This window comes from Microcaecilia unicolor, chromosome 7, assembly GCF_901765095.1.
Source record: "Microcaecilia unicolor chromosome 7, aMicUni1.1, whole genome shotgun sequence".
NCBI lineage: Eukaryota > Metazoa > Chordata > Amphibia > Gymnophiona > Siphonopidae > Microcaecilia > Microcaecilia unicolor.
The window spans coordinates 251,914,441-251,939,567 of NC_044037.1; the positions used below are offsets into that span (position 1 = coordinate 251,914,441).

General features: G+C 42.7%; 1 protein-coding gene across 1 annotated transcript in view; it reads left to right on the forward strand.

Moving 5' to 3' along the window:
• The first annotated feature begins 12,054 nt into the window (after positions 1 to 12,054).
• The window catches only part of NEB (nebulin), a 424,680-nt gene continuing 411,607 nt past the window's right edge, over positions 12,055 to 25,127 (forward strand). The window contains 3 exon segments of the mRNA XM_030209286.1: positions 12,055 to 12,130; positions 13,387 to 13,444; positions 23,326 to 23,370. Of these exon segments, the coding sequence (XP_030065146.1) occupies positions 13,409 to 13,444; positions 23,326 to 23,370 (81 nt within the window). The 5' untranslated portion in view covers positions 12,055 to 12,130; positions 13,387 to 13,408.

Consider the following 25,127-nt stretch of genomic DNA (forward strand, 5'->3'; position numbering starts at 1 on the left):
GCCTGAGCGCACCCCATGGTAAGGCATTTTAAGTTGCGGTAAGCACACGTTAGTGCTTACTGCAGCTTAGTAAAAGGATCCCTTATAGACCAAACACTCCAGATCCACTGAAGTAAGTCTGCCATTAGTATTCTAATGTACATAGGTCAACTAGGTTGTAAGTTCAACTGATCTGGTACCATTAGGTAACTCCAGAGCTGGATCAACCATTAGGTGGTAACGTAGAGCACCAGTTATTGATAGGACTCAAAATGCTGCTGTCAAAGCAAAGCAATAGTCCTGAAAGCCATGCAAACACACAGAACCAATTAAGTGCTGGAGATGTGTGTCTGTATAGTTCTGTGTATCTCTGGTAGGACTTTAGAATTGATAAGAAGTGGTGGTAGTAGTAGTACTGTAATAACTCAACAAAATCTCGTGGTGGTGGTGGGGACCTAGGGGCCTGAAAGTTAATTGAGGAGGGTACAAAGCTCAGCATTTGCCTAGAACACTTAATACTCTTGCACTGACCTTGGGTATAGCAGTACAGAAGTGTATATACCTTGGAACACTATAAAAATATGTAGTAGTATTAGTACTAGTAGTCTGGATTTTAAGCAGGCAAGCTATTTATACCTGCTTCTATCCATCATGCTTTTTTTTTATCGGTGGGAGAGTTTGACCCAACAGTTTCTTCCTATTCCTTTATACTCCTAGCATAATTGGAACTCAGGCTAGAATATAGTGCCATGGGCTTTCGTTCACATTTCTTCAGGATTTATCCTTATTTTATATTCCCATCACAGCTCATTTAGTCAAGTCATAATAATGACAGTCATTTCTCAGAGCCAAGAAAACCATGGCTCTCTGTGGAACCCAACAAACATGACCCCTATGCCTGGCAGGTGTTGCTGTTAGAAACAGAGGAAACATAAAAACAGAGAAAAATGAAGGCAGATAAAGACCATATAGCCCATCCAGTCTGCCCATCCATGCCATCTACTATCCATTCCTCTCCCTTAGAGATCTTATGCACTTGTCCCAAGCTTTCTTGAATTCAGATATAGTTTTCATCTCCATCTCCATGAATTCACCACCCTTTTCGTGGAGAAATATTTACTCAGGTTACTTCTGAGTCTACCCCTTGCACCTTCATCCTGTGCCCTCTCATTCCAGAGTTTTGTTGCAATTGAAAGACTCACCTCCTGTGCATTTATGTCACGTAGGTATTTAGGGCTGCATTTTGATTAAAATCTTTAATCATGTAATCCAGGTCTCACCTGTGTGCTAGCTCCGGCCCCGGGCCACAAAACAGATCTTGGTTCAGTTTCATATTCAGTTCACCTGCAGACAAGCTTGGGACTGGGTCTATGGTCCAGAATAGTGATCAAGAGGTTTGGGAGGTCACATTCTCTCACCAGTTCTGGGTTCCACTCAGGGCCGTCGAGAGCTGGAGCCGGGCCCGGGACAAGGCCGCCCCCGGGCCCCCCCCACCCGAGGTCACCGCCTACCCGAGATCGCCAGGCCCCGCCCACCCGAGATCGCCGGGCCCCCCCGCCGCCCACCCACCCGAGGTCGCCGGGCCCCCTCCACCCGCTATCGGGCCGGGCCCTCGGAACTAACCTTAAGCCTCCTTTCACTTCGCAGCAAGCAGCGGCAGGGCAGACCTCTCGTCCTTCCTTCTGTGCCCCGCCCTCGCGGACGTTACGTCAGGCGAGGGCGGGACATGGAAGGAAGGAGTGGCCTGACCTGCTGCTGCTTGCTGCGAAGTGAAAGGAGGCTTAAGGTTAGTTCTGGGAGTGACAGAGGGCGGGCCAGGTGGCGACAGAGGGCGGGCCAGGCGGCGGCGGCGCCAGGCCTCCCTGGAGGCCCGTGCCCCGGGACTTTTGTCCCCCCCCTCTCGGTGGCCCTGGTTCCACTCAGCTACTCAGTCCAGGAACTAGACAGCATTCCAAAGGTTTAACAAGGAAACTCAGCTTTTATTTGCAAACTGCTGCAACAAGCAGACTTTAACCTCGTTTCCAGTACAGTCACTTGATAAACTCCAAAGCAACCTTAACTTCCAACTTCTGTTATACCCAGGGGGAACACCTTTACCACTATCCTCCTGAGGTGCATCTATAGGGGAATTCTCCTTCAGGGCTATTTACATATATACAGTTTCTACTGCCCATGCCCGTCCTGTAGAGAGATATTATCCCCAAAGGCTGTACTCCTCTTCTTAACACTGATTCACTGTAGTGGGCTCAGGCCCCCCTCGATGTGACTCTAGCAGTGACCTCACCTTTGGTCCACCCGGGTTCTGGGACAAGCTCTCCCTTCTTCGGTCCCCTGCTCCCAGGCTGAGCTTTCTACCCACCCGTAGCACACTGTTTCACAGTTGCCACTTATTAGGCAAAGCTAGAGGAATGGACTGGTATTTGGCAACTAAGGTTTAATCCCAAAAAATGCAGGGTCATGCACTTGGGTCGCAAAAATCCGAGGGAACGGTACAGTATAGGGGGTGTAGTGCTTCAGTGTGTGAAAGAAGAGCGGGACTTGGGGGTGATTGTGTCTGACGACCTTAAAGCTTTCAAACAGGTAGAAAAAGCGATGGCCAAAGCCAGAAGGATGCTTGGGTGCATAAAGAGAGGCATGATGACCAGCAGGAAAAAGGAGGTGATAGTGCCATTGTATAAGTCTCTGGTGAGGCCTCATTTGGAGTACTGCGTGCAGTTCTGGAGACCGCACCTACGGAAAGATATAAACAGGATAGAGTCGGTGCAGAGGGCGGCTATGAAATTAGTAGGCGGTCTTGAATGCAAAAATTATAGGGACAGGCTTATGAACCTCAACATGTATACGTTGGAAAAGAGGAGGGAGAAAGGAGACATGATAGAAACGTTTAAATATCTCAAGAGAGCCTTTTTCAAATGAAGGAGAGCTCTGGAATGAGGGGGCATACGACAAAGTTAAGAGGGAATAGGCTTAGGAGTAACCTAAGGAAGTTTTATTTCACAGAAAGGGTGGTGGAGGCATGGAATAGCCTCCCAGTGGAGGTGGTGGAGTCGAGGACTGTTCCAGAATTTAAAAAGGCATGGGATAAGCATGTGGGATCGCTTAGGAATAGGAAGAATTAGGGGTTACAGAGGATGGGCAGACTGGATGGGTCATGTGGCCTTTATTTGCCGGCATGTTTTTATGTTTCTAACCTGCCTCTCACAGTCAGTGGATCTCTCCAATTGTCCAGCATCTCTCCCTCCCTCCCCTCCATTCCTATGTCCCTTATCTCTCTCTCTTCCTTCCCTTCCATCTGCCCCCCCAATCCAATCTTTCTGTCTTTCTTTTCTGTCCACTCCCCTCCCATGCTGGGGGGCTTAGGACACTCTGTCAGGCCCCATGGACTCCTATATGAGGGGGAGCAGCGTGACACTGAGCCCTGGCCGAGCTGATCCCGCCTATGATGCTCAAGATCTCACAGAACATCTACCACTTGAAGCTGCTGATAGAGACTTGTGTTCTAGCCAGCAAACACACCCTGGAGCACTTCACCAAAGAACAGTTCAAGCTGAACGTGCAGTATCTGAGTGCCAGTGGTATGGCTCTGCTGGCCTGCGTGCGCTAGTGCAAGGCGAGCCCTGGGGAACTGAATCTTGGCCACAGTGATACCCTTTCGCTGTCTGTGGCCTGCTCCAAAGTTTTCCCTCTGACCCTCTCGTCCTTGAAGGAAGTTGCATCAAAAGGGGCGGGTGGGTCACAAAAAATGATTTGGAGCAGGCTGAAGGCAGCAAGAGTGCATCACTGTTGCTGCTGGGAAAAGGAAGACCTGATTTGAGGTACCATGGTGGAGGGGAGAGAGAATGGAAGGAAAGAGGGGGGATACTGGGGGAAGACTCTGCAGCTCAATTAATTTTATTATTCAAGATTAATTTTTTAAATTGGGATTAATAAATAATGCATTGGTCTCGACATTAATCGCCATTAACATGCAGTCTTAATTTAAACGTCTCTATTATATCTCCCCTTTCCTGCTTTTCTTCCAGAGTATGCTTATAGAGATCTTTAAGTATGTCCGCATACACTTTATGACGAAGATCATTGACCATTTTAGTAGCCGCCCACTGGACCAACCCCATCCTGTTTATATCTTTTTGATGGTGTGGTCTCTAGTATTGTACACTATATTCTAAATGCGATCTCACCAGAGTCTTACACAGGGGCATCATCACCTCCTTATTCCTACTGGCCTTTCCTCTCCCTATACACCCAAGCATCCTTCTAGCTTTTGCTATCAACTTTGCTACCTGTTTGGCCTCTTTAAGATCATCACATACAATTACACTCAAGTCCAGCTCCTATTTATTTCATTTACATCCCACATTATCTCAATAGATCAGGTTCGGCGTGGCTAACAACTTATTATAATTAATGGTGCAAAAAGTAATGATTTTCTGCTCAAAATACATAGCTAATTGGGTAGCAGATGGAGCAGATTCTTTGGAGGTAGTAATAGCCTAGGTATCTAAGCGGGTATTGACTATATTGAAAATATATTTGGTATTGAAAGGATCAGTTAAAATTAGATTTCCATAGTAGTTTATTTTAGTCTTTTTATTGTATATTTATAGAGTCGTGCACAAAAATTCTTCATCCCCTAAACTATACCTTCCCCTCAGGTTTTTGCAGCCCAAATGCATTACTCTGCATTATTTAGCATTAAATCTTAGTTGCCAAATTCTGGTCCATTCTTCAAGCTTCGTTAGGTTTTTCCTCAATGTTACCAACAGCATCAGGATGTCTACTCTATTGCAGATTTTGATATCATCCACAAAAAAGCAAACCTTACCAGACGGCCCTTCAGCAAAATCGCTTACAAAAATGTTCAAAAGAATCGGCCCACAACAGAACTTTGTAGCATACCACTGGTAACATCCCTTTCCTCAGAGTGAGCTCCATTTACCTCTACTCTCTGTCGCCTTCCATTCAACCAGTTCCTAACCTAGCCAGTCACTTTAAGGCTCATAATCAAGAGCACTCAGTTTATTTATTAGTCATCTATGTGGAACAATGTCAAAAGCTTTACTAAAAACTACATTCACCATATCTAGTGCTCTTCTTTGATTCAACTCTCTAATCACCCAGTTAAAGAAATTATGCTGCCTTGGGTGCTACAATCCATTGGATTCCAGAAACTTCACTATTCTCTGTTTTAAAAGTGTTTCCATTAATTTACTTACCACAGAGGTCAGACTTACTGGCCAGTAGTTGCCAACCTCTTCCTTACTTTAGCTTTTATGGAGTGGGACCATATCTGCCCTTCTCCAGTCTTCTGGGACCACTACCGGCTCTAAAGAAGCATTGAAAAGGTCAGCCAATGGAACTGCTAGAACTTCCCTAAGTTAATTCAGTACCCTTGAATGTATGCCATCCAGCCCCATCACTTTGTCTACCTTTAGTTTAGCTAGTTCTTCACAAACACAGTCCTCTGAAAATTATTCATGATCTTTCATACCTCTATTCCTATTTGTGTTTGTCTCCTTTGGTCCTGTTTCTGGCCCTTCAACTGTGAGCACAGAACAGAAATATCTGTTAAGCAATTCTACCTTTTCTTTATCAGCTTCTATATATTTCTTTCACCTTTGAGCCTCACAATGCCACGTTTGCACATCCTCCTATTACTATAACATATCTAAAAAATGTCTTGTCCCCTTATTTTACCATATTGGCTATCTTTTCTTCCATTTGCATCTTTGCTTTCCTGACTACTCTATTGTTGCCTGTCTTCCTCTTTCTGCAATCTCTTGTAGTTTATGGAGGCTAACCTCGTTTTCCATACTTTTTCAGCTATTACTTTTGAAAACCATGGAGGGGCATAATCGAAAGGGACACCCAAGTTTTGCTGAGGACGTCCTTGCAAAACATCCCGATGGAGGGGTGGGGAAACCTGTATTATCAAAACAAGATGGACGTCCATCTTTTTTTTTGATAATACGGTCGGAGACGCCCAAATCTTGTAATTTTCGGCCCGTGTCGGGTCATCAATAAAGAACGTTAATTGTCCCAGTCTTGAAGGCCCAGTGTTGCTTCTTTTGTTTGTCTTCTTTGAGGCATTCATCTTTAGTCTCTTTCAGAAGGTCAGACCAGGAAAATATTTTTTTTTTACTCAGGAAGATCTTAAGTGTCTTATTCATGCTCTTATTTTAAATTGTGTGGATTATTGGTGATTCTTTGTTGGTGGGTGCAGGAGCGTCATTATTGAAAAGGCTTCAAACCATTCAAAATACTGTGATTCATCTCTTGTATGGAATTAGTGCACATACTCATATTACATATTTGCTTTATGATCAACATTGGCTTTCAGTTGCCTTCTGGATATCTTTTAAAATTCTCTTGACTCATCAAGCTTTTTATATGGGACAGCCTCAGTACTTGGCTCCACTTTAGGAGTAGCCTAGTGGTTAGTGCAGTGGCCTGAGAACCTGGGGAGCTGTTTGATTCCCCCTGTAGCTCCTTGTCACTGTGGGCAAGTCACTTAATTTTTCATTGACTCAGGTACAAAATAAATATCTGTATATAATGTGTAATCCACTTTGATTGTAATCACAAAGAGACAGTATATCAAGTCCCATCCCCTTTCCTTTTTATACATTTAGGTATCCTGTTCAGTCTGATTTAATTTGTAAAGTATGCTTTCCTTCTCCTCTGATCGTCCATAATGAGGCACCTCATAAATCACTTTGGAATGGGCTGCCTCCAGATATCTGGTTGGAAGAGGAATATCAAACAGCTAAAAGGTGGAGTGGAGGAGTAGCCTAGTGGTCAGTGCGGGAGACTCTGATCCTGGGGAACTGGGTTCAATTCCCACTGCAGTTCCTAGTGACTCTGGGCAAGTCACTTAACCCTCCATTGTCCCAGGTACAAATAAGTACCTGTATATAATATGTAAACCACCTCGAATGTAGTTGGAAAAACCACAGAAAGGCAGTATATAAGTCCCATTCCCTATTTATGTGTGTTTTTTCTGAACATCTATAAAAGCTGGGTTTATGATCCTTGACTCACTGTCCTTGGATTCCAGTGGTAAGGCTCTTGACATTTTTGGCTGTATAGAAATTTTATCTTTTTTTTTTTTAGAACCTACCATATGTGTCTGAGATAGTGGATTGTAGTAATTTTTATTATTCCTCCTATTGTGTCTGTGTTTTTATTCCTTCCAGTATTCAGCCAGTGTGAGTCAGTGTTTTTTAAAGCCCTGACCATCACCGGCTAAATTAGACCCATATATTCAATGCCGAGCTATGTACAGGCAGTGACACTGAATATCCAGGTCTCACCGGACATGTGCTGGCCTCCTGGAGTTATGCAGATCCTGGCCAATATTCAGCTGGGACCCATATAAGTCAGTTGGGGATCTGAAAGGAACCCCCCAAACAAACCAACAGCAGTGCCCCCTCTGGGATCCCCTCTCTTCTGATCATCAACAGTGCTCCCTTCTGCCCCCAAAACCAACCGTGCCCCCTCCCAGTGGCATAGCAAGGGCGGGGAGGTGGGGGCGGTCCGCCCCAGGTGCACGCTGCTGGAGGGTGCAGAGAGCAGCCACGCGCCTGTCGGCTCAGCTGGTTCCCTGCTCCCTCTGCCCCGGAACAAGTTACTTCCTATTCCGTAGCAGAGGGAGCAGGGAGCCAGTGGAGCTGACAAGCACGCAGCTGCTCTCTGCACCCTCCAGCAGCCAAGAATGCACCCAGGGGGGGGGGCTTGATGCACCGGGGAGGGGGGTGTCATTGTGCCGGGGGGGGGGAGGGGTGTCATGCTGCACCCTGGGGGGACAGACGCCGCTGCACCCGTGTGGGGGGGGGGTGCACAGCGGCAAGCCGCCCCGGGTGGCAGCCGACCTAGGATTGTCACTGCCCCCTCCCACACTCCCTCCCACTGATCACCAACAGTACCCCCTCCAGCCAACAATGGTGCCCCCTCCTGGCCCCCCCAACCAACAAAAGTACCTCCAACTGAAGTTCTCCTTCCCACCCACTCATCTGTAGCCCACCTCAGGTCTGCCTTCTATTCTTGGTGGGCCAGTGGGTTAGTTGGAGCAGGAACAATCTGTATTCACTCCTGCCCAATGTGGCTCTGGCCTCAAAATGGCTGCTGCAACTTCTAGCAGCCTGCTGAGTACAAAATAAGCAGGCAGGAGTCTTTCTTGCCTGCTTAAATTGCTTTGAATATTGACCCCCATTATTTTTAATCTAATTTAATTTATTTATTGTGTTATTTCCTTTTGGGGTATTTTATATGGGGGTTTTGTTATTGTACATGACCTGAACATGTATACCCTGGACCTGGAGGAAAGGAGAAACAGGGGTGATATGATACAGACGTTCAAATATTTGAAAGGTATTAATCTGCAAACAAACCTTTTCCGTCGATGGGAAGGTGGTAGAACTAGAGGACATGAAATGAGATTGAAGGGGGAAAGACTCAAGAAAAATGTCAGGAAGTATTTTTTCACGGAGAAGAGTGGTGGATACTTGGAATGCCCTCCCGCGGGAGGTGGTGGAGGTGAAAACGGTAACGGAATTCAAAAATGCGTGGGATAAACATAAAGAAATCCTGTTCAGAAGGAACGGATCCTCAGAAGCTTAGCGGAGATTGGGTGGCAGAGCCGGTGGTGGGAGGCGGGGCTAGTGGTTGGGAGGCGGGGCTAGTGCTGGGCAGACTTCTACGGTCTGTGCCCTGAAAATGGCAGATATAAATCAAGGTCAGGTATACATAAAAAGTAGCACATATGAGTTTTTCTTGTTGGGCAGACTGGATGGACTGTGCAGGTCTTTCTCTGCTGTCATCTACTATGTTACAATATGTATTTGTTTTTAATTTGTAAACCACTTAGACTGCCTTTGTGTTAACGCAGCAAGCAAATGTAATAAACCTTAAACATTGGAAAACCACAGACCATCATGGGACATGTCACTAGCTACTCCTACAGGAGTACCATATTCTTTACTGCAGACTCTGGCCTTTCTTTTATGATATATATTTTCTGTTTTTCTAGAATTTTGTGCTCATGTAAAGGAGCGATATGATAGTACTAGAAACCAAGTTTCTCTATTTTATCCACAGGATAGATAGGACACAGGAAGGGAAGGTGAAAGGTGAGTTTAGCTTATGCTTTTTTTCAGTTGGCAAGTTATAGTCAGGTACAGTAGCTGTTTAAATTACTAAGCTAAACTATGCTTCTATACCGCATTGACCATATCAATTCTATGCGGTTTGCATAAAGAAAACAGCAACAGGCATACCTGGATACAATAAAATGATCCTATGTCAATTAAAAACGATCACTAACAATACTAACTTATTACAAGGAATGTATTTATTATATAAAACTATCATAGTTCCATAAAGTAACATTTGAGGAGGACTTACAATGTAAGTGCGTGCCTGAAGCAATGGAGGGTTAAGGGACTTGCCCAAGATCATAAGGAATTGCAGTGGAATTTGAACCAGGCTTCCCTGGTTCTCAGCCTACCGCTCTAACCATTAGACTATTCCTCAGTGGCAGAACAAACCTTTTTGTTCCTCCTTGATAATGTGCTTCAACCTGTTCTGATGGAATCATTTGAGAAAATGATTTAGGCCATTATTTTAGAAGCTCTATGCAGAATTTCCACGTGGAAAGGCTGTAATTTTCACATGCAAGCAGTATCCATGTGGAAATAGCAATTTTAGAATGGCTGTTCATATACATGTGGGTTTGCACAGTGTGTCAAGATATTCATGTTTAGAAAAGAGGTGTATGGAGGTATGGTATGGACAGCACTGAAGTCTACACATCTATGACATATTCCGCAAAGTCTGTGCATGTTGAAGGTGGAAAAATTAAATGTTGGTATCTGCACTTGCTCTAAAGAAAGATAGAAAGATATCAGTTCTAGAAGCTTCTTCCCTAAAAGCAGTGTCCATTTGTTAATGAGATTAATATATTATAAGGTATTCAATATTATGTACAGGCATATGCTTTTTAACAAAGCCTATAGAGAGAAGCAATAAGCAGGCTCAACTGTAGTGGTAATTAATAAATCTTGTCTATCAGTTACTAACTAAAATTCAGTATAATCCTAATATAGGAATTAGCAATAGATTTTTTAAATCTTTAATTTTATTGATATTTATTTTTTACTTACAACCAACTGTGCCAGTTACAATACCAGTTACCTACATTCACTTATTCATTCTACAAGAACTGTGTAGTGCAACTTGGCAACCCCTCTTAAAGTACAAAAGATAGAGCACATAGGAAATACCCTAGATCAACATATTAGAAATTGATTGAAATTTGATAGAAAGAATCACATTTGGAATTATTGTTATAAACAGAATGCTGCGTTCACTGCTGCCTCTTTTATTCTTTCCAAGAAATGGAATAGTAGAAAGAATTATGTGAAAGGGATTAACATCCTTCTGTAGTCACAATAATTATCCAAACAAGCAAAGAAAGGTTTCCAAATATGGCCCAGAAAAAGAAAATGTAAGCATCTTAGATGAATTTGAGAAACAGAAATACCAGATCTCTGGTTTCCGATAGCCAGGCCTCCAAAAAAAACCAAACAAACCAGTTGCTTGCTACAGAAAACTTCATTCATCTTCTAAGAAGCTGTAGAATGCTGACTGTTCCATTCCAAAAGCTGCCCCCCACCTAATCCTCATCCCCTCCTGCCACCCCAAACTCCAGCAACACAAGCAGATAGAGACGGAAAAGCAAATGATACAGCTAATGAAGAATAGTTGCCAGAATGCACCTTCATAACCACCTCCCCCACACCTGCACTTACACATGTCACCTGTCTCTCCTTACCCAAAACCCTCCTTCACACATTTCTATACACCTACACACTCACACACATGTGCCCCCAGCATACCCACATAAACCCATACCCACACTTCCTTCACAGAAACAGCAAAAATACCTGATATAGCTTCTCAATTCACCCCCCCCCCACACACACACATACATACATTTCTGCCCCATCCATATACCTCCTCAATCCCACAATTGTATCTCTACTTACCCAAAACATACACACTACATCCCCTCTTATACAAATCCTATCACATATTGCCCACCCAGAGTACCCCCACCTACACATATAAACTCACCCAAACAGACACATTTGTCCCATTGCAAATGTCCATACTTAAACACATCACTTGCACTACCCTCATATATACACAAAATTACCATACTTCCAGCCAGTCACTCAGGAACATCCCCACACTCCTTCACAACCACATCCCTTATCAACAAACGTACATCCATATCCTCCTCCCCAAAAAAACCATATAACCCATATACCCCCTCACAAGCCTAAATAAACCTCTCCCACCCACACAACTGTCTACCTGCACTCCTGATACACACTTACACACTACACGCAGACCTAAACTTCCCATATACCCATACTCCCCACCCGTAAACACACCCTCAAATCTATTCCATCTCACCTTGTATACACACACAACCTCATACAGATCCCATCCCATATATTCTACCTATACCCTCTTCAGATATACTCATACTTTCCATTCCTTCCCACCTAAACCCATCACACCCACATTATCTACAGATGTATGTTGGTAAGCATTCATGGAGCCATGCCTCTGCATGCTTTCCCTATATTTATTTTTGTTTGGATTTTGTTATTAGCCATGGATACGTCAGAAGAAAATTATCCTAATGTGTGTGCAGAAGCTTGCATGAAGGTATTTTATAATGGAGCTGTAAGTGTAGCTCTATAACTGACAGTGAAAATCCGCTGGGGCGGAAGAACGCCAAAATCCTATGAATTCACTGTTGTATAACTGACCTCATTGCTTGTAATTTTTCATGTATGCTTAACACATTTTTGTCAAAACTATGCTGTGTTTTCATTTGGGTGAGCCTGCAGTAAGAATTGCTAGCCCCTCTTCCTCTCTGGATGTGTTGAACAGGTGGTCTCCAAAAGGCTCACTAGGTATATTTAGCTTCTGAAACATGAGCAAGTTGCTCTCTGATTGGCTGTTATTACCACATGATAATTCAGGAGCTGATGCATTTGGTTTGCTCTTGCCCAGCGTTTCTCAGGAGGGAAGACTTGGAGAGGCTTGGCTGCTAATGAATTTTATTTAAACGCTACCGGTAAGAAGATTTATTTTGCATTCTTCCACTCTTTGGATTGGATGCTGTGCAGTTACGTACTGTCTAGCTTATAAAATACTTACCAAGCCCAGGGCATGAAACTAGCGAAGGAAAGGTACAAGAGAAGTGGTCTGGACGAAGGGTTCTGGCACCGATAGAGGGTTCCTACTATTAAATATCCCTTTTTTGTTAGTGTCTGGCTTGGACCTTGAAAATCACCATTGCTGCACTGCACATCAAAATTTTAGATTTTATTTTCTTTAACATTAAGAGTTTCTTCAAATCTATTTTCATGTGATTTTTCTCCTATGCTGGTGCTAAGAAAGAGACAGTATTAAACATGTTCCTATATTTAACCTGCATTAGTGGGCTCCATTTGCCTCAGATGGAATTGAGTTTAGCTAGCTAAACAAAACCAGCCAATCACTTGGTGGTGTTAACTTACATCCCAAATATCTTTGGCTGAGAAAACAGCTGTTCCAAGCCTTCATCTATCCCCTGGTAACATCTCCTCTTCTAATGTAAAATCGGGCAGTTCCAGCCTCGGCAGGCCTGGATTAATCATTCCATTATAACCACTTGCACTAAAAGAAACTCTCGCTCAGCTCTGGAACCAGACTCCTGTGGATTTTAATATTTTACAGGTTTGAAAAAAGCATTGGAAACTAAAAAGGGGATCATCGGATCATCAGTTCAGGCCTAATGTGTGCATGTTGAAATTAACCATGTTCCCTCAAGGTCTCTCTCTCTCTCTCTCTCTTTTATTACATTCTTTCATAACTGTGTATTTTAAGTAGTATACTGTTTTAATTGTATACAAAAATATTTTTGTTTTCACCCAAAAATATAAAGAAGGGTTATTACCACTCTGATATATGATATTAAATCAGAGTGGTACTAACATATTGTGTCTTTTGTACTGAGAAAACAAGAGGCATCTTTTCAGTCTCTGCACTACATCGGTTCTTTCAGTCTGCTCTCTACGAGGGCACGGACACACTGCATCTGTACATTAGAGAACATTACTGCTTTGCTGAAACTGGAGTGAGCTAACAAGTTCCTCTATAGTAATCAGAGGACCTGAAGAAAAAGAGAGAGAGCATTTTGTTTTACAATTTAGAGCCTATATTCATCAGTAAAATGTTATGTTGTATGTTCATTAGTTAACGTAAGATGCCAGTTAGTCATTCTTGTTTCTATATCTTTCTGCTAATATTGGTAGTCTAATCTTTTAAGCTATTTCATTTTGTGATTAGTTTGTAGGTAGTGATATACAAGATGGCAGACGATGAAGATTATGAGGAGGTGGTGGAGGTAAGCTGCTTCCGCTCAATGGCATGCCATTCTACCTAGACCAAGTATTTTTGAGGCCTATACACTAGTCCTCAGGATCTCCCATGGGTCTGAGGCCTCATTTGCGTGAAAGTTTGCTATTTATGCTCACATGAAATTTTGCTAGTTAGATTGGTCAACAAATATAGCATCTGCCTTGCAAAAACCAGTGTGCGGGTACCCTGGTTTGTGGGTAGTTTAAAATTTAATGAGTGGCTTTCCATACTATTTCATTGTTCATTAATTTTGAATTTAAACACATTTTTGTGTGTAGCAGGTTACTTGTGAAAGTTCACTATTGTGAAGGGCAAAAAGAGTCTTCACATGCAAAATGCCCAGAATATCATTCCAGTTTTAGCCTTTTTCCTGCTCAATGAATTGCTACCATTTTATTTTAAACAGAGTATGCACAAAAAGGAATGAGCAGATGGAAATCCCATCCAGTTGCTGGCGCTTATGCAGAAGCCTAAATGCTCCTGAAAGGTTGAGCACTGTACTGGGGTATTCATGAAGTCAGCAGATGCAAGATGATAGTCAAATTCACTCTGCACTCATCTCTATATGGGCCCACATTCATTTCATTGATCTGAAGATTTTATTTCATCTGCTGTGGTTTTAATATTTCCACATTGCTTTTCACTAAAAATAAAGATATTTTATTGGCTTAGTGATTAAAATGAAAAAAGTGAAACATCACATGTTAAGGAAAAGATGGTACAGTAGCTCAGTTTATGTTAAATGTAAGATGGCTACCATTTTATCCATGCACCTAGTCAGAACCTTTACAATATGTGTTCTTAGATGTCTCACAAATGCCTTTGTTTGCTAGGCTGTGATATAATGGTGTGATACTGTGCTATTTCACAAGCAAAATACCAGAGGATTCCTTAACTGCGCTATCAGAGTACTGAATCATGTGGAATTCCTTTATGTGTACTGCCACTGAGGAAACAGCATATTTCTGGCTTTAGCAACAGGGACCAGCAGTTGAAATGTACGACTAGAAAAAATGTCCCTGATGATACTTAGGACCCAACTCCCCCACCTTCTGTTGGTCCCCCTCCCCCCAAAAATGTTGACCCCTCCCCCCTTTTCAGACCTTGACCTTATAGCCTTGCTCTTACCTTAAAAAAAATTCTCAAGGACCCTCTAGTTTCCTTTTTTCATGGCAATGTGTTGGGGGAATAAGCAAGCCTCATTCGTTTCTGCCCCACAGGCACCATCTGAAAAACATAAGTACATAAGAACATAAGTATTGCCATACTGGGACTGACCGAAGGTCCATCAAGCCCAACATCCTGTTTCCAACAGTGGCCAATCCAGGTTACAAGTACCTGGCAACATAGGAGCCAACTTTTCGAAATTATTGGGGGTGCTAAGCCCAATGGAAATAACCCCTCCCTGGACACATACAAGGAATTTTCTTAATATTGGGGGTGCTCAAGCACCCACAGAGTTGGCTCCTATGCCTGGCAAGATCCCAAAACAGTACAACTGATTCCCACACAAGCTTTTCTGCTTCTAAAGATTTTTCTATGAGTTTTTGCCTCAACAGCAAGCTTCTTTTTAAATTCTCTTTTAGTCTTCTTTATCAATGACTTACATCTAACTTGCCAGTGCTTGTGCTTCTTTCTTTTCTTCATTCAGTTCCTTTTCCCATTTTTTAAAGATTTTTCTTTTTTGGTTTAAATAGCCGAACCTTTTAACCAGCCAGCTGTCATTTCACATTCCTACCACTCTTTTTGTTACATGGAATACAACCAATCTGGGCTTCCAAGATGGTATTTTTAAATAATGTGCATGGTTTATTTAAAAAGTCTTAACCTTTGCAGCTGCTCCTCTTAGCTTTAAAAAAACCCAAAGCACAAAACTTTTTTTTTTCATTTTATCATGATTGCCCTTTCAAAAGTTAAATTCTGTTGTAGTAGATTCCCTTGTTGTCTTCATTCCTGTAATCTCAAATTTGATCATCTATGATGACTATTGCCAGGTAGCCCCAAAACCTCTTGCACCAAGTCTTGCATCCACTAAAAATCAGATCAAAAATAGCTCCCCCTCTCTTGTCAGTTCTTGAATCAGTTGCTCCATGAAGCATTTGTTTCTTCTAGGAACTTTACCTCCCTAGCATTTCCTGACATGGCATTTATCAAGAACATGAATACAGTTGAATTGGACAAATAGGAGTACCTCAAAATGCCAAATAATCAATATGTAAATACCTTAATACATTTTAATCAGGAAAACAACAGTAAGAAATGGTGAGCAAATGACCCAGGATCCTCCCAATCACAAAACGTCTCAATCATTGGCACTGTCTCCCACAAAACTTTACAAAATATATTTTACAAAAGGATCATGGAGAAACAGACGAGTAAATTAGACATTATAGTCAAAAAGCTCCAAGGATTGAGACATTATCCTGCAATGCTCACTTGTTTCTGAATTTTCAGAGTTTTGTGATTGAGAGGGTCCTGAGGCACCCACTCTCATTTACCACTGTTGTCCTCCTGAATAATGTATTAAGGTGTTTATTATACTTTGGGGTACTGCCACTTGTGTGGTTCAACTCTTGACAAATGTATGGTATTCTTAATTTTTTTTTCTCTTGTTCTGGCTTGGCGGATGGTAGTATAGCCCTACCAGTGACTCCTGACGCCCTTTTGGACTGGAAGGATATCTGTGGGGAGAGTAGGAATTTTTGACAAGGAGGCAGGGCTACAATTCAGGCCAGAATTGAAAAGGGGGGGGGGGGGGGCAAAAATTTTCATATTATAGCCTGAAACAGATGTATGTTTGTTTGGGGTTTTTTTTGGGGGGGGGGGGAGGTGCAGATCATGACTTCCGAACCCAAGAGACATTTTTGTCTAAGGTTGACTGGGAGGCCATTTTAAGAACTTGCATCCCTTTCAACTGGTGCATCTGGGAGCATCACCAGTTGAGTTATGCAGCCAGTACATCGTGGAGATGTGGGAGTTAGTAACCTCTTGATGTACAGCTAACTTTCCAGAGTAGTACAGTGTACAAGGGGTTTTTGCATGCTGCACAACTCCTGTGCATGCCTATAAGCTGCTTTGCATTCATTTGCATTTGGTGCAGCTCATTTGCATACCTGTGATGGTCCTAAGTTAATTTTGTCTGCAATAACACCTGCTGTATATTGCATGCATATATGATATCATAGCTTAGAAACCAGGAGTCAAAGTGCATTGAAATAATTTTTAAAAAGTCTTCCAAGGTCATCATGAATTAAGTGCCTTGGTAAAAAAAAAACACCTTTGGTCCTCAGGGACCACGGTGCTCTGGGTTTCAGGATATTTGACATCAATGTTCAGCAATCATTTTTGCAGTCATGCAGCCCAAGAAACAGGCTGATTTGTGGCCTCATAGACTGGAGCTGAAGAGTCCCCTATTGCAGTGTTCCAGCCCAAAAATTAATTAAAAAAAAGGATAAAACAGAACAGCTCAAAACTGAAGTAAAGTATGGATACCCAGGGTACCCTGTAAGGAAAGGTTAACATAAGAACTGTTTACTAAACAACGCTAGTGTTTTTAGCATGTGCTACAATTAGTGTGCGACTTTGTGTTTAGCGCATGCTAATCAGTGCGTACTAAAAATGCTAATGCGCCCTTAACGCTGCTTAGTAGACAGGGCCCTTAGTGTTGCCACACTGGGACAGACTGAAGGGCCATCAAACCCAGCATCCTGCTTCCAACAGTGGCCAATCCAAGTTACAACTACCTGGCAAGATCCCAAAACAGTGCAATACATTTTATGCTTCATATCCTAGAAATAAGCAATGGATTTTCCCCAAGTCCATTTTAATAATGGCTTATGGACTTTTCTTTTAGGAAGCTATCCAAACCTTTTAAAACCCTAATAAGCTAACTGCTCTTACTACATTCTCTGGCAACGAATTCCAGAGTTTAATTTCATTTTGAGTGAAGAAATATTTTCTCCGATTTGTTTAAAATTTACCACTTTGTAATTTCATTGCTTGCCCCCTAGTCCTAGTATTTTTGGAAAGAGTAAACAAGCGATTTACGTCTACCCGCTCCCTTCCACTCGTTATTTTATAGACCTCTATCATATTTCCCCTCAGCTGTCTTTTCTCCAAGCTGAAGAGCCCTAGCTGCTTTAGCCTTTCTTCATAGGGAAGTTGTCCCATCCCCTTTATCATTTTTGTCGCCCTTCTCTGTACCTTTTCTAATTCCACTATATCTTTTTTGAGATATGGTGACCAGAATTGCACACAGTATTCGAGGTGCGGTTGCATCATGGAGCAATACAAAGGCATTATAACTTCCTCATTTTTGTTTTCCTTTCCTTTCCTAATAATTCCTAACATTCCTTTTGCTTTCTTAGCCGCTGCCACACACTGAGCAGAAGGTTTCAATGTATCATCAACCATGACACCTAGATCCCTTTCCTGGTCGGTGACTCCTAATGTGGAGCCTTGCATCATTTAACTATAGTTCGGGTTCCTCTTTCCCACATGTATCACTTTGCACTTGCTCACATTAAACGTCATCTGCCATTTGGATGCCCAGTCTTCCACTCTTGTAAGGTCCTCTTGTAATTTTGCACAATCCTCTTGCAATTTAACAACTTTGAATAACTTTGTGTTGTCAGCATATTTAATTACCTCACTAGTTACTCCCATTTCTAGATCATTTATAAATATGTTAAAGAGCAGCGGTCCCAACGCAGACCGCTGGGGAATCCCACTATCTACCTTTCTCCATTGAGAATACTGACCATTTAACCCTACTGACCATTTAACCCCACTGTCTGTTTTCTATCTTTAAACCAGTTTTTAATCCACAATAGAGCACTACCTCCTAGCCCATGACTCTCCAATTTCCTCTGGAGTCTTTCATGAGGTACTTTGTCAAATGCCTTTTGAAAATCCAGATACACAATATCGACCAGCTCACTTTTATCCACATGTTTGTTCCCCCCTTCAAAGAAATGTAGTAGATTGGTGAGGCAAGATTTCCCTTCACTAAACTGTTAGTCAGGTGGCTTAGCTGTGTGTATTACATGAAGCAAACTTTTTTTCGTCAAAGCCTGTGAAAACCATACTTTTTGTGTTTTTACCATTAGAAAATTTGCTATGATTTTTCAGCCTAATTTGATTTTGTTACACCAATGCTGCTATAACTTATTTTCACTCAGATTTTTCTAAACATTTTCTTGTAAAATTTATTGCTATAGTTAGTGTTAGAGGAAACACTCCAAATCTAGCACTTTTTGGACTTTTCTTCCTAGAGATTCCATGATTTCTCCTATTTTAAAGAGGTTTTTCATATTCGCTTTTCAGAAGCAATGTATTCTAGAGGACACGCTGAGTTATTAATAGTGAAACGGTGGTGAATAGAATAGCAAGAAAGGCATGTGATTGCATTAGAGGCAACTAAGGATCTTGCTAAAACCTGGAAAATCAGGACTCTGATTGTATAAGAATTCCATTATTTAATTTCTTTGCAGCAAGTCTCACAGCACAAGAAAAATATTTCAAATTGCCAGAAATTAAAATAGGGTGGTAGCACCATTTTAATTTCTAGTAATTCAAATGAAATTGCAAATACTAGACTCAGGATAAATTAACCATGTCTTGCAAAACATATGTTCGAAATGCTGCAGATGTTTCCTGTGAGATGCCATTTGCACTGACAGCTTGAGTAAATCAGTGTGGAAGTCGCTGACTGACATGGAATGTGACTCACTACAGCTAGAGAAGATGACCTAATGACATTTTCCTATTGAATATCAGGAGTCATGGGTGGAAACTGAGTCAGACGTGCTCACCAATGAGCAGAGTCTTACAGAAATAGCTAGCCAGACCTATTGCTAGTGCAGAACTGTGTTATGTCCCCTGGGATGTATGCATTAGTCTTTAATGTGACAGTGCGTAATACAATATGTATTGGGACATGGCGTAGAAATAGTCAAAGCTAGCAAGTCATGAAAATGCTGACCCAAATCTGAAAGTCTGGCAAAGTATTGTGCAAGGAGAATAAACTGCACCAAAATGGATCTTGTCACAGAACAGAGGCCAGCAGCTAGTTGCTATAGTTTACTACTGTGTTACCCTGTGACAACGCTGACAAAATCGGGACCGATGTTAGACATGAAAGTGTTCAGGGCAGAAACTGAGGAAGGGTCACCAAAGTCCACCAGGGCAGCCGAGGGGGGGGGGGCAAAATTCCCGGGGCCCGGGCCTCCAAGGGGGGCCTGGCGCCGCAGTCCCACCTGCCACCGCCACCGGGCCCCTTCCACCAGAAACTCTGACAGCAGAAGTGCTGTCTTCTGACTCCAGCGTGTGCAGCCCACACAAACGCGCTCCTCTCAGCTGATCTTCGCTGTACTCTGCAGGGCTTCTGTGCCTCAGGACATCAGACGCACAGAAGCCCTGCAGAGTACAGCAAAGATCAGCTGAGAGGACAGCGTCTGTGTGGGCCGCGCACGCCAGAGTCAGAAGACAGCACTTCTGCTGGCGGGGGTTCGGGTGGAAGGGGCCCAGCCCGGCGGCGGAGGCGGGTGGGACTGTGGCGCCGGGCCCCCCTCAGGGGGGGCGGCAACAACCTGGGGGGGTGGCAGTAGGGGCGGAGCCCGGGGGCGGGGCCTGGGGGCGGCCTTGTCCCGGGCCTGACCCAGTCTCTCAGCGGCCCTGAAGTCCACCTTCAGGCTATGCCTCCTTCAGCCTGAGGCAGACTTAGGACCCTTGTTGCATATTTGCCTAGCACAGTTGTCCTGGTTGCCACCCTCTAACGCTGACCCTGTTTAATACACCTGATTTTACTACATTAAGCATTAGCCTGCATCAGTAAACAGAAGGCTTTCTTTGGGGACGATCCTTTTAGCTGGGTAAACTGGCTATCTGAAAATTGTCCACTGTATTTGCGGGTAAAGTGCTATAATCTTTTTTTAAACTGCTGTATCTAATTTTGTAGATATTACATTGTTGGCGAAGAAAATACCTTGGTACCTCTGTAATAAATAGGTTGGGAGTTAGGACTGGTTATAACAGCTTTAGGTGACCTCTCTGAAAGTACTGTAGAATAATTGTTTTGGAGGGAGTTTTTGGGTTGGGGGGGCTTTAGTGGGGAGGGTGGGGGTAAGAGGGGAATAAAATATTGCCATACTGGGAAAGATCAAAGGTTCATCAAGCCCAGCATCCTGTTTCCAACAGTGGCCAATCCAGGTCACAAATACCTGGCAAGATCCCCCCAAAAGTACAAAACATTCTATACTGCTTATCCCAAAAATAGTGGATTTTCCCCAAGTCCATTTAATAACGGTCTATGGACTTTTTCTTTAGGAAGCCGTCCAAACCTTTTTTAAACTCCGCTAAGCTAACCACCTTTACCACATTCTCTGGCAACGAATTCCAGAGTTTAATTACACGTTGAGTGAAGAAAAATGTTCTCTGATTCATTTTAAATTTGCTACATTGTAGCTTCATCGCGTGCCCCCTAGTCCTAGTATTTTTGGAAAGCGTAAACAGACGCTTCACATCTACCCGTTCACCTCCACTCATTATTTTATAGAACTCTATCATGTCTCCCCTCAGCCGCCTTTTCTCCAAGCTGAAGAGCTCTTGAACTAAAACAAAAACGGGAAATCAGCCAGTCTGAAATGTTGACACTGTTCTTCATTGCTTTAATTGGGTTATAGTTTTATGTCAACTGGCATGGTAATTTTATTTGATGTTCTTACTGATAAGTGTGGCAATAAAGGATTTCTACAAAAACAAAACTATGCATGAGGATAGACAGTGTACACCCTTTCACCCTTGGAATAAACAGGAAGTTTTGGAGGCGCAGTTAGGGGTCCTTTTATCAAGCTGCGGTAAAAGGAGATCTGTGTGAGCATCAGCACCTGTTTTTGATGGCGCTGAGGCCCCCTTTTACCGCAGCGGATAAAAGGCTGTCTTTTTTTTTGCTGGAAAAGAAATGGCCATGCGGTAAGTGAACCACTTGCCATGCGGCCATTTCAGGGAGGGGGGAGCACTTACCGTCACCCCAATAAAATAATTGGCATCACTTTTATGGACCCATATTGATAATGTAAATATTTTCCAAACTCAAGCCTTCCTAAATGAGGGGGCCCTTTTACTAAAGGGTTGGCATATGGCAACAGGCTTGCCATGTGCCAATCCAGAACTACCACCAGGCTACCACAGCACCTGCCATTTTCAATTCTACAGTAATTTTTCTAGATTTTTTGTAGTGCTGGAACTTAACCGGCAGTAATTGGCGCTGCCCAGTTACTGCAGGGTTAGTGCGAGAGCCCTTACTGCCATCTCAATGGGTGGCGGTAAAGGCTCCCCACAGAAATGGCCAGTCTTTTACGCGCTGCGGAGGCCCCCCTTTACAGCAGCTTAGTAAAAGGACCCCTGAATTTGTAAATATCCCTTTTGTTTTACACTTCAGGCTTCTACTTAAAAATGAGAATAATGCTTGTGCTTCTCAAAAATAATCTCAGGGCAATTCTGTTTAAAAATTTCAATGCAGCACTTATAAATTATTTTATTATATCAGAAGTTTTCTCTCCAGAAGCTTATTAATCTTAATCTGTTTTCTGTCTCTCTGATGCTTAGTCTCCTTGTGATAATGAACCTTATTTTCCCTGTGACCATACTATATGAAATTTGAGTCAATTATCATCCACAGGGCTGTAGTTTGCGGTATCTCAAGTGCTGTAAATAAAATAAATTAACCCAATCCTTGGGACACACCCAGCCAGTTAGGTTTTCAGGATACCCACAATGAATATGCATCAGGGGCGTAGCCAGACAACAGACTTTGGGTGGGCCTAGGCAAGAAGTGGGTGGGCACCAAGTGTTCTCCCCCCCCCCACCCCCAACCACCACCAAAAAAATATCTCAGCTGGCGGGAAAACGCTTTTTTCCACCTTGGCAGTCTGCAGCAGGTATGCGCTGAAAAATGAGCATGCTCAGGTGCCAGTATCATGGAGAGTAGCGTTTTCATTACCATCAGGGGGAAGTCTTCAGCTGGCCGAGCTTGGGATCCCCACCAGCTACTACTAAATGTGTGCTACTGTTGGGTGGGCCTGAGCCCTAAATTGGTGGGCCCTGGCCTACCCAGGCCCACCTGTGGCTACGCCACTGATATGCATGAGATTAATTTGCATACAATAGAATAGTGCTTACAAATTTATCTCATGCATATTGTTTGTGGGTATTCTGAAAACCTAACTGGCTGGGTATCTCCCGAGAACTGGATTGATAGAACCCCTTCTTAATGAAACAAGACTAAGGGAGTCTAAATAAAATGGGTCCTGTAGCAGATAACATGTGATAATCTTTAGTAAATTGTAGCTGGTATTTTACTAAGTTTAGACATATGAATGACATCGACCTTGTGTATGCCATATCTTGAATCAGAAGATTCTGCATAATTTAAAGTACTGAAGCTAGAACAGCAGTTGAATTGCTAGCTTAAATGTGTGAATTAATTTGATAATGTACTGTATTCAGAGTAGTCAAGTTGTGTGAAAGGAAGGAAGTCCAACATTTCTTATTGAAGAATGATTCAGTTTCTAGTTTGTTCTTCTGCAACAGTTCATACAGTACATTTCAGATCATTGGAACATTTTGACATGCATACAGTCCCATCACAACTGTTCACTGTGTAGAGTGATTGCAACCCTAATGTTAAATACAACTGGCTGCCTAGTAACACTACATTTGTGTGATTTCACTGTAACATTAATGACATTCAAAGATGTAGATTTTATGAATGAGTTTAAAATTTGAAAAAAAAAAGGAAGCATGGGGCATAATAATATTGGTTGTTATGTTTTCTCGTGAAGTGATAGTTTATCCTTTGGTTTGTAGTACTACATTGAAAAGACCATCACTCAGCATGGTGGACCAACAGTGGTGAGTGCCACTAGGAAAAAAAAACAAGTGGGGACAGGATGTAGAGCAAGTCTCATGGAATTTTTTCCATCCACTCCCCATGTGTATGTGTGTGTATATCTGAATGTTTGTATCTGTGTTGCATCTGCCTCTATGCATGTGTGTGTATTTGTCTGCATATATGTCTGTACATGCATCTATGTGTATGAATATGTATATATTTCTGTGCGTGTGTATCCTTGTAGGCTCTATAAAGGCAATACTACAACTAGGCACTTGAGTTTAGGCACCCCTTTGAGTACATTTATGCAAAAATTAGCATGTATGTCTGTAAATACCCTAAGTGCTATTCTGTAAGGGGTCAAGTAAATGCTATAGGCCTTGATTCAGTAAATGGCACCCAAAGTTAGGTGCCACTGAGATCCGCGATAAATACCAATTCTATAAAGTTTGGTTACCGTTAAACAACCTTTATAGAATAGGGCTTAACGTGGATTCCATGCCTGCTGAAACCTGGTGTAAATCCTCATGCCCAAGTGGGAACTGTTGGGTACATAAATCCAAGTATTCTGTAACATCATGCCTAATTTCTGGGAATGCCCCTGACCCGCCCATGCCCCCTTATGAGTAGCACACTATGGGCCCTGCTTACCTCGTGTTAATGCTAGACACACCCATATGGGTGTCTCTAGTGTTAGCGCGCGCTAATTTCTAACATGCGCTAAAAATGTTAGGGTACCTACAGTGTGGCTTAGTAAACAGGACCCTATTAAATTTAGATGCACATGTTATAGAATAGGGCATCGAGCAGATGCACGTGTAACTCCAAATTACTGCCAATTGTCCAATAATTGAACATTGGTGCCTAAGAACATGATAGTAAGACCGCGGAAGGTAGCTGGGCTGCCTCTCATGGTCAGCGCTGACCTCGTATATTCAATGCCAGGCCATTTCCAATGACTGGCATTGAATATCCGGTTTATTTTTGAACGGTTCCAATTTAATCGGCCAAGCCAATATTCAGAAGTGGCCAGTTAAGTTAAGATATTCCAGGTATAGATGCAGCCATATTTGGCTGCCAAACTTAGGGTCGTGTTTACTAAGCTGTGCTGCAGGCATGCTAATTTTTTAGTTCACGCTAACGATAGCACGCGCTAATTTTTAGCACATGCTAAAACGTTTGTGCGCTTACAGTGCAGCATAGTAAACAGGACCCTTAGCCAGCAATGTGCTGAAAATCGGCAGATAGCCAGTTATATCACACAATATAACCGGCTATCCGTTAGGTGCTGCCAAGCAGTATTCAGCAGGCTAAATATTGCCAGATAGCCGGCTAAGTGCCATTTAACTGGCCAGGTGCCATTCCTGGCCGGTTAAATGGTTTTGAATATCAGCCAGTAAATGACTAATTAATTAACGTGCAATCTTGGATCTGTGCCCAATTCTAGGTGCCCAACTTTGGGTGACCTATATAGAATCTGGGGGGGTAGTACACAAATGTAAAGGGGCCTTACACATGGGAGGAGCATAGGAAGGACATGGGCATATCTCCCAGTTACACACACAAATTATATAATCCTTCAAGTTATGCATGCCTTTGCTGCATATAGGGGCATTCTTTAGCTCTGAGGCTGATGTCTTTAAATGTAAGGCATGCTGATACTGGGTTACACTAGTGTCTATAATGGTATTTTGGCACCCAGATACTATTATAGAATGTACACTTCCCTTGCAGCATCTGGACATAATACCACTACTAGACGTACGCAGCTCTGTAC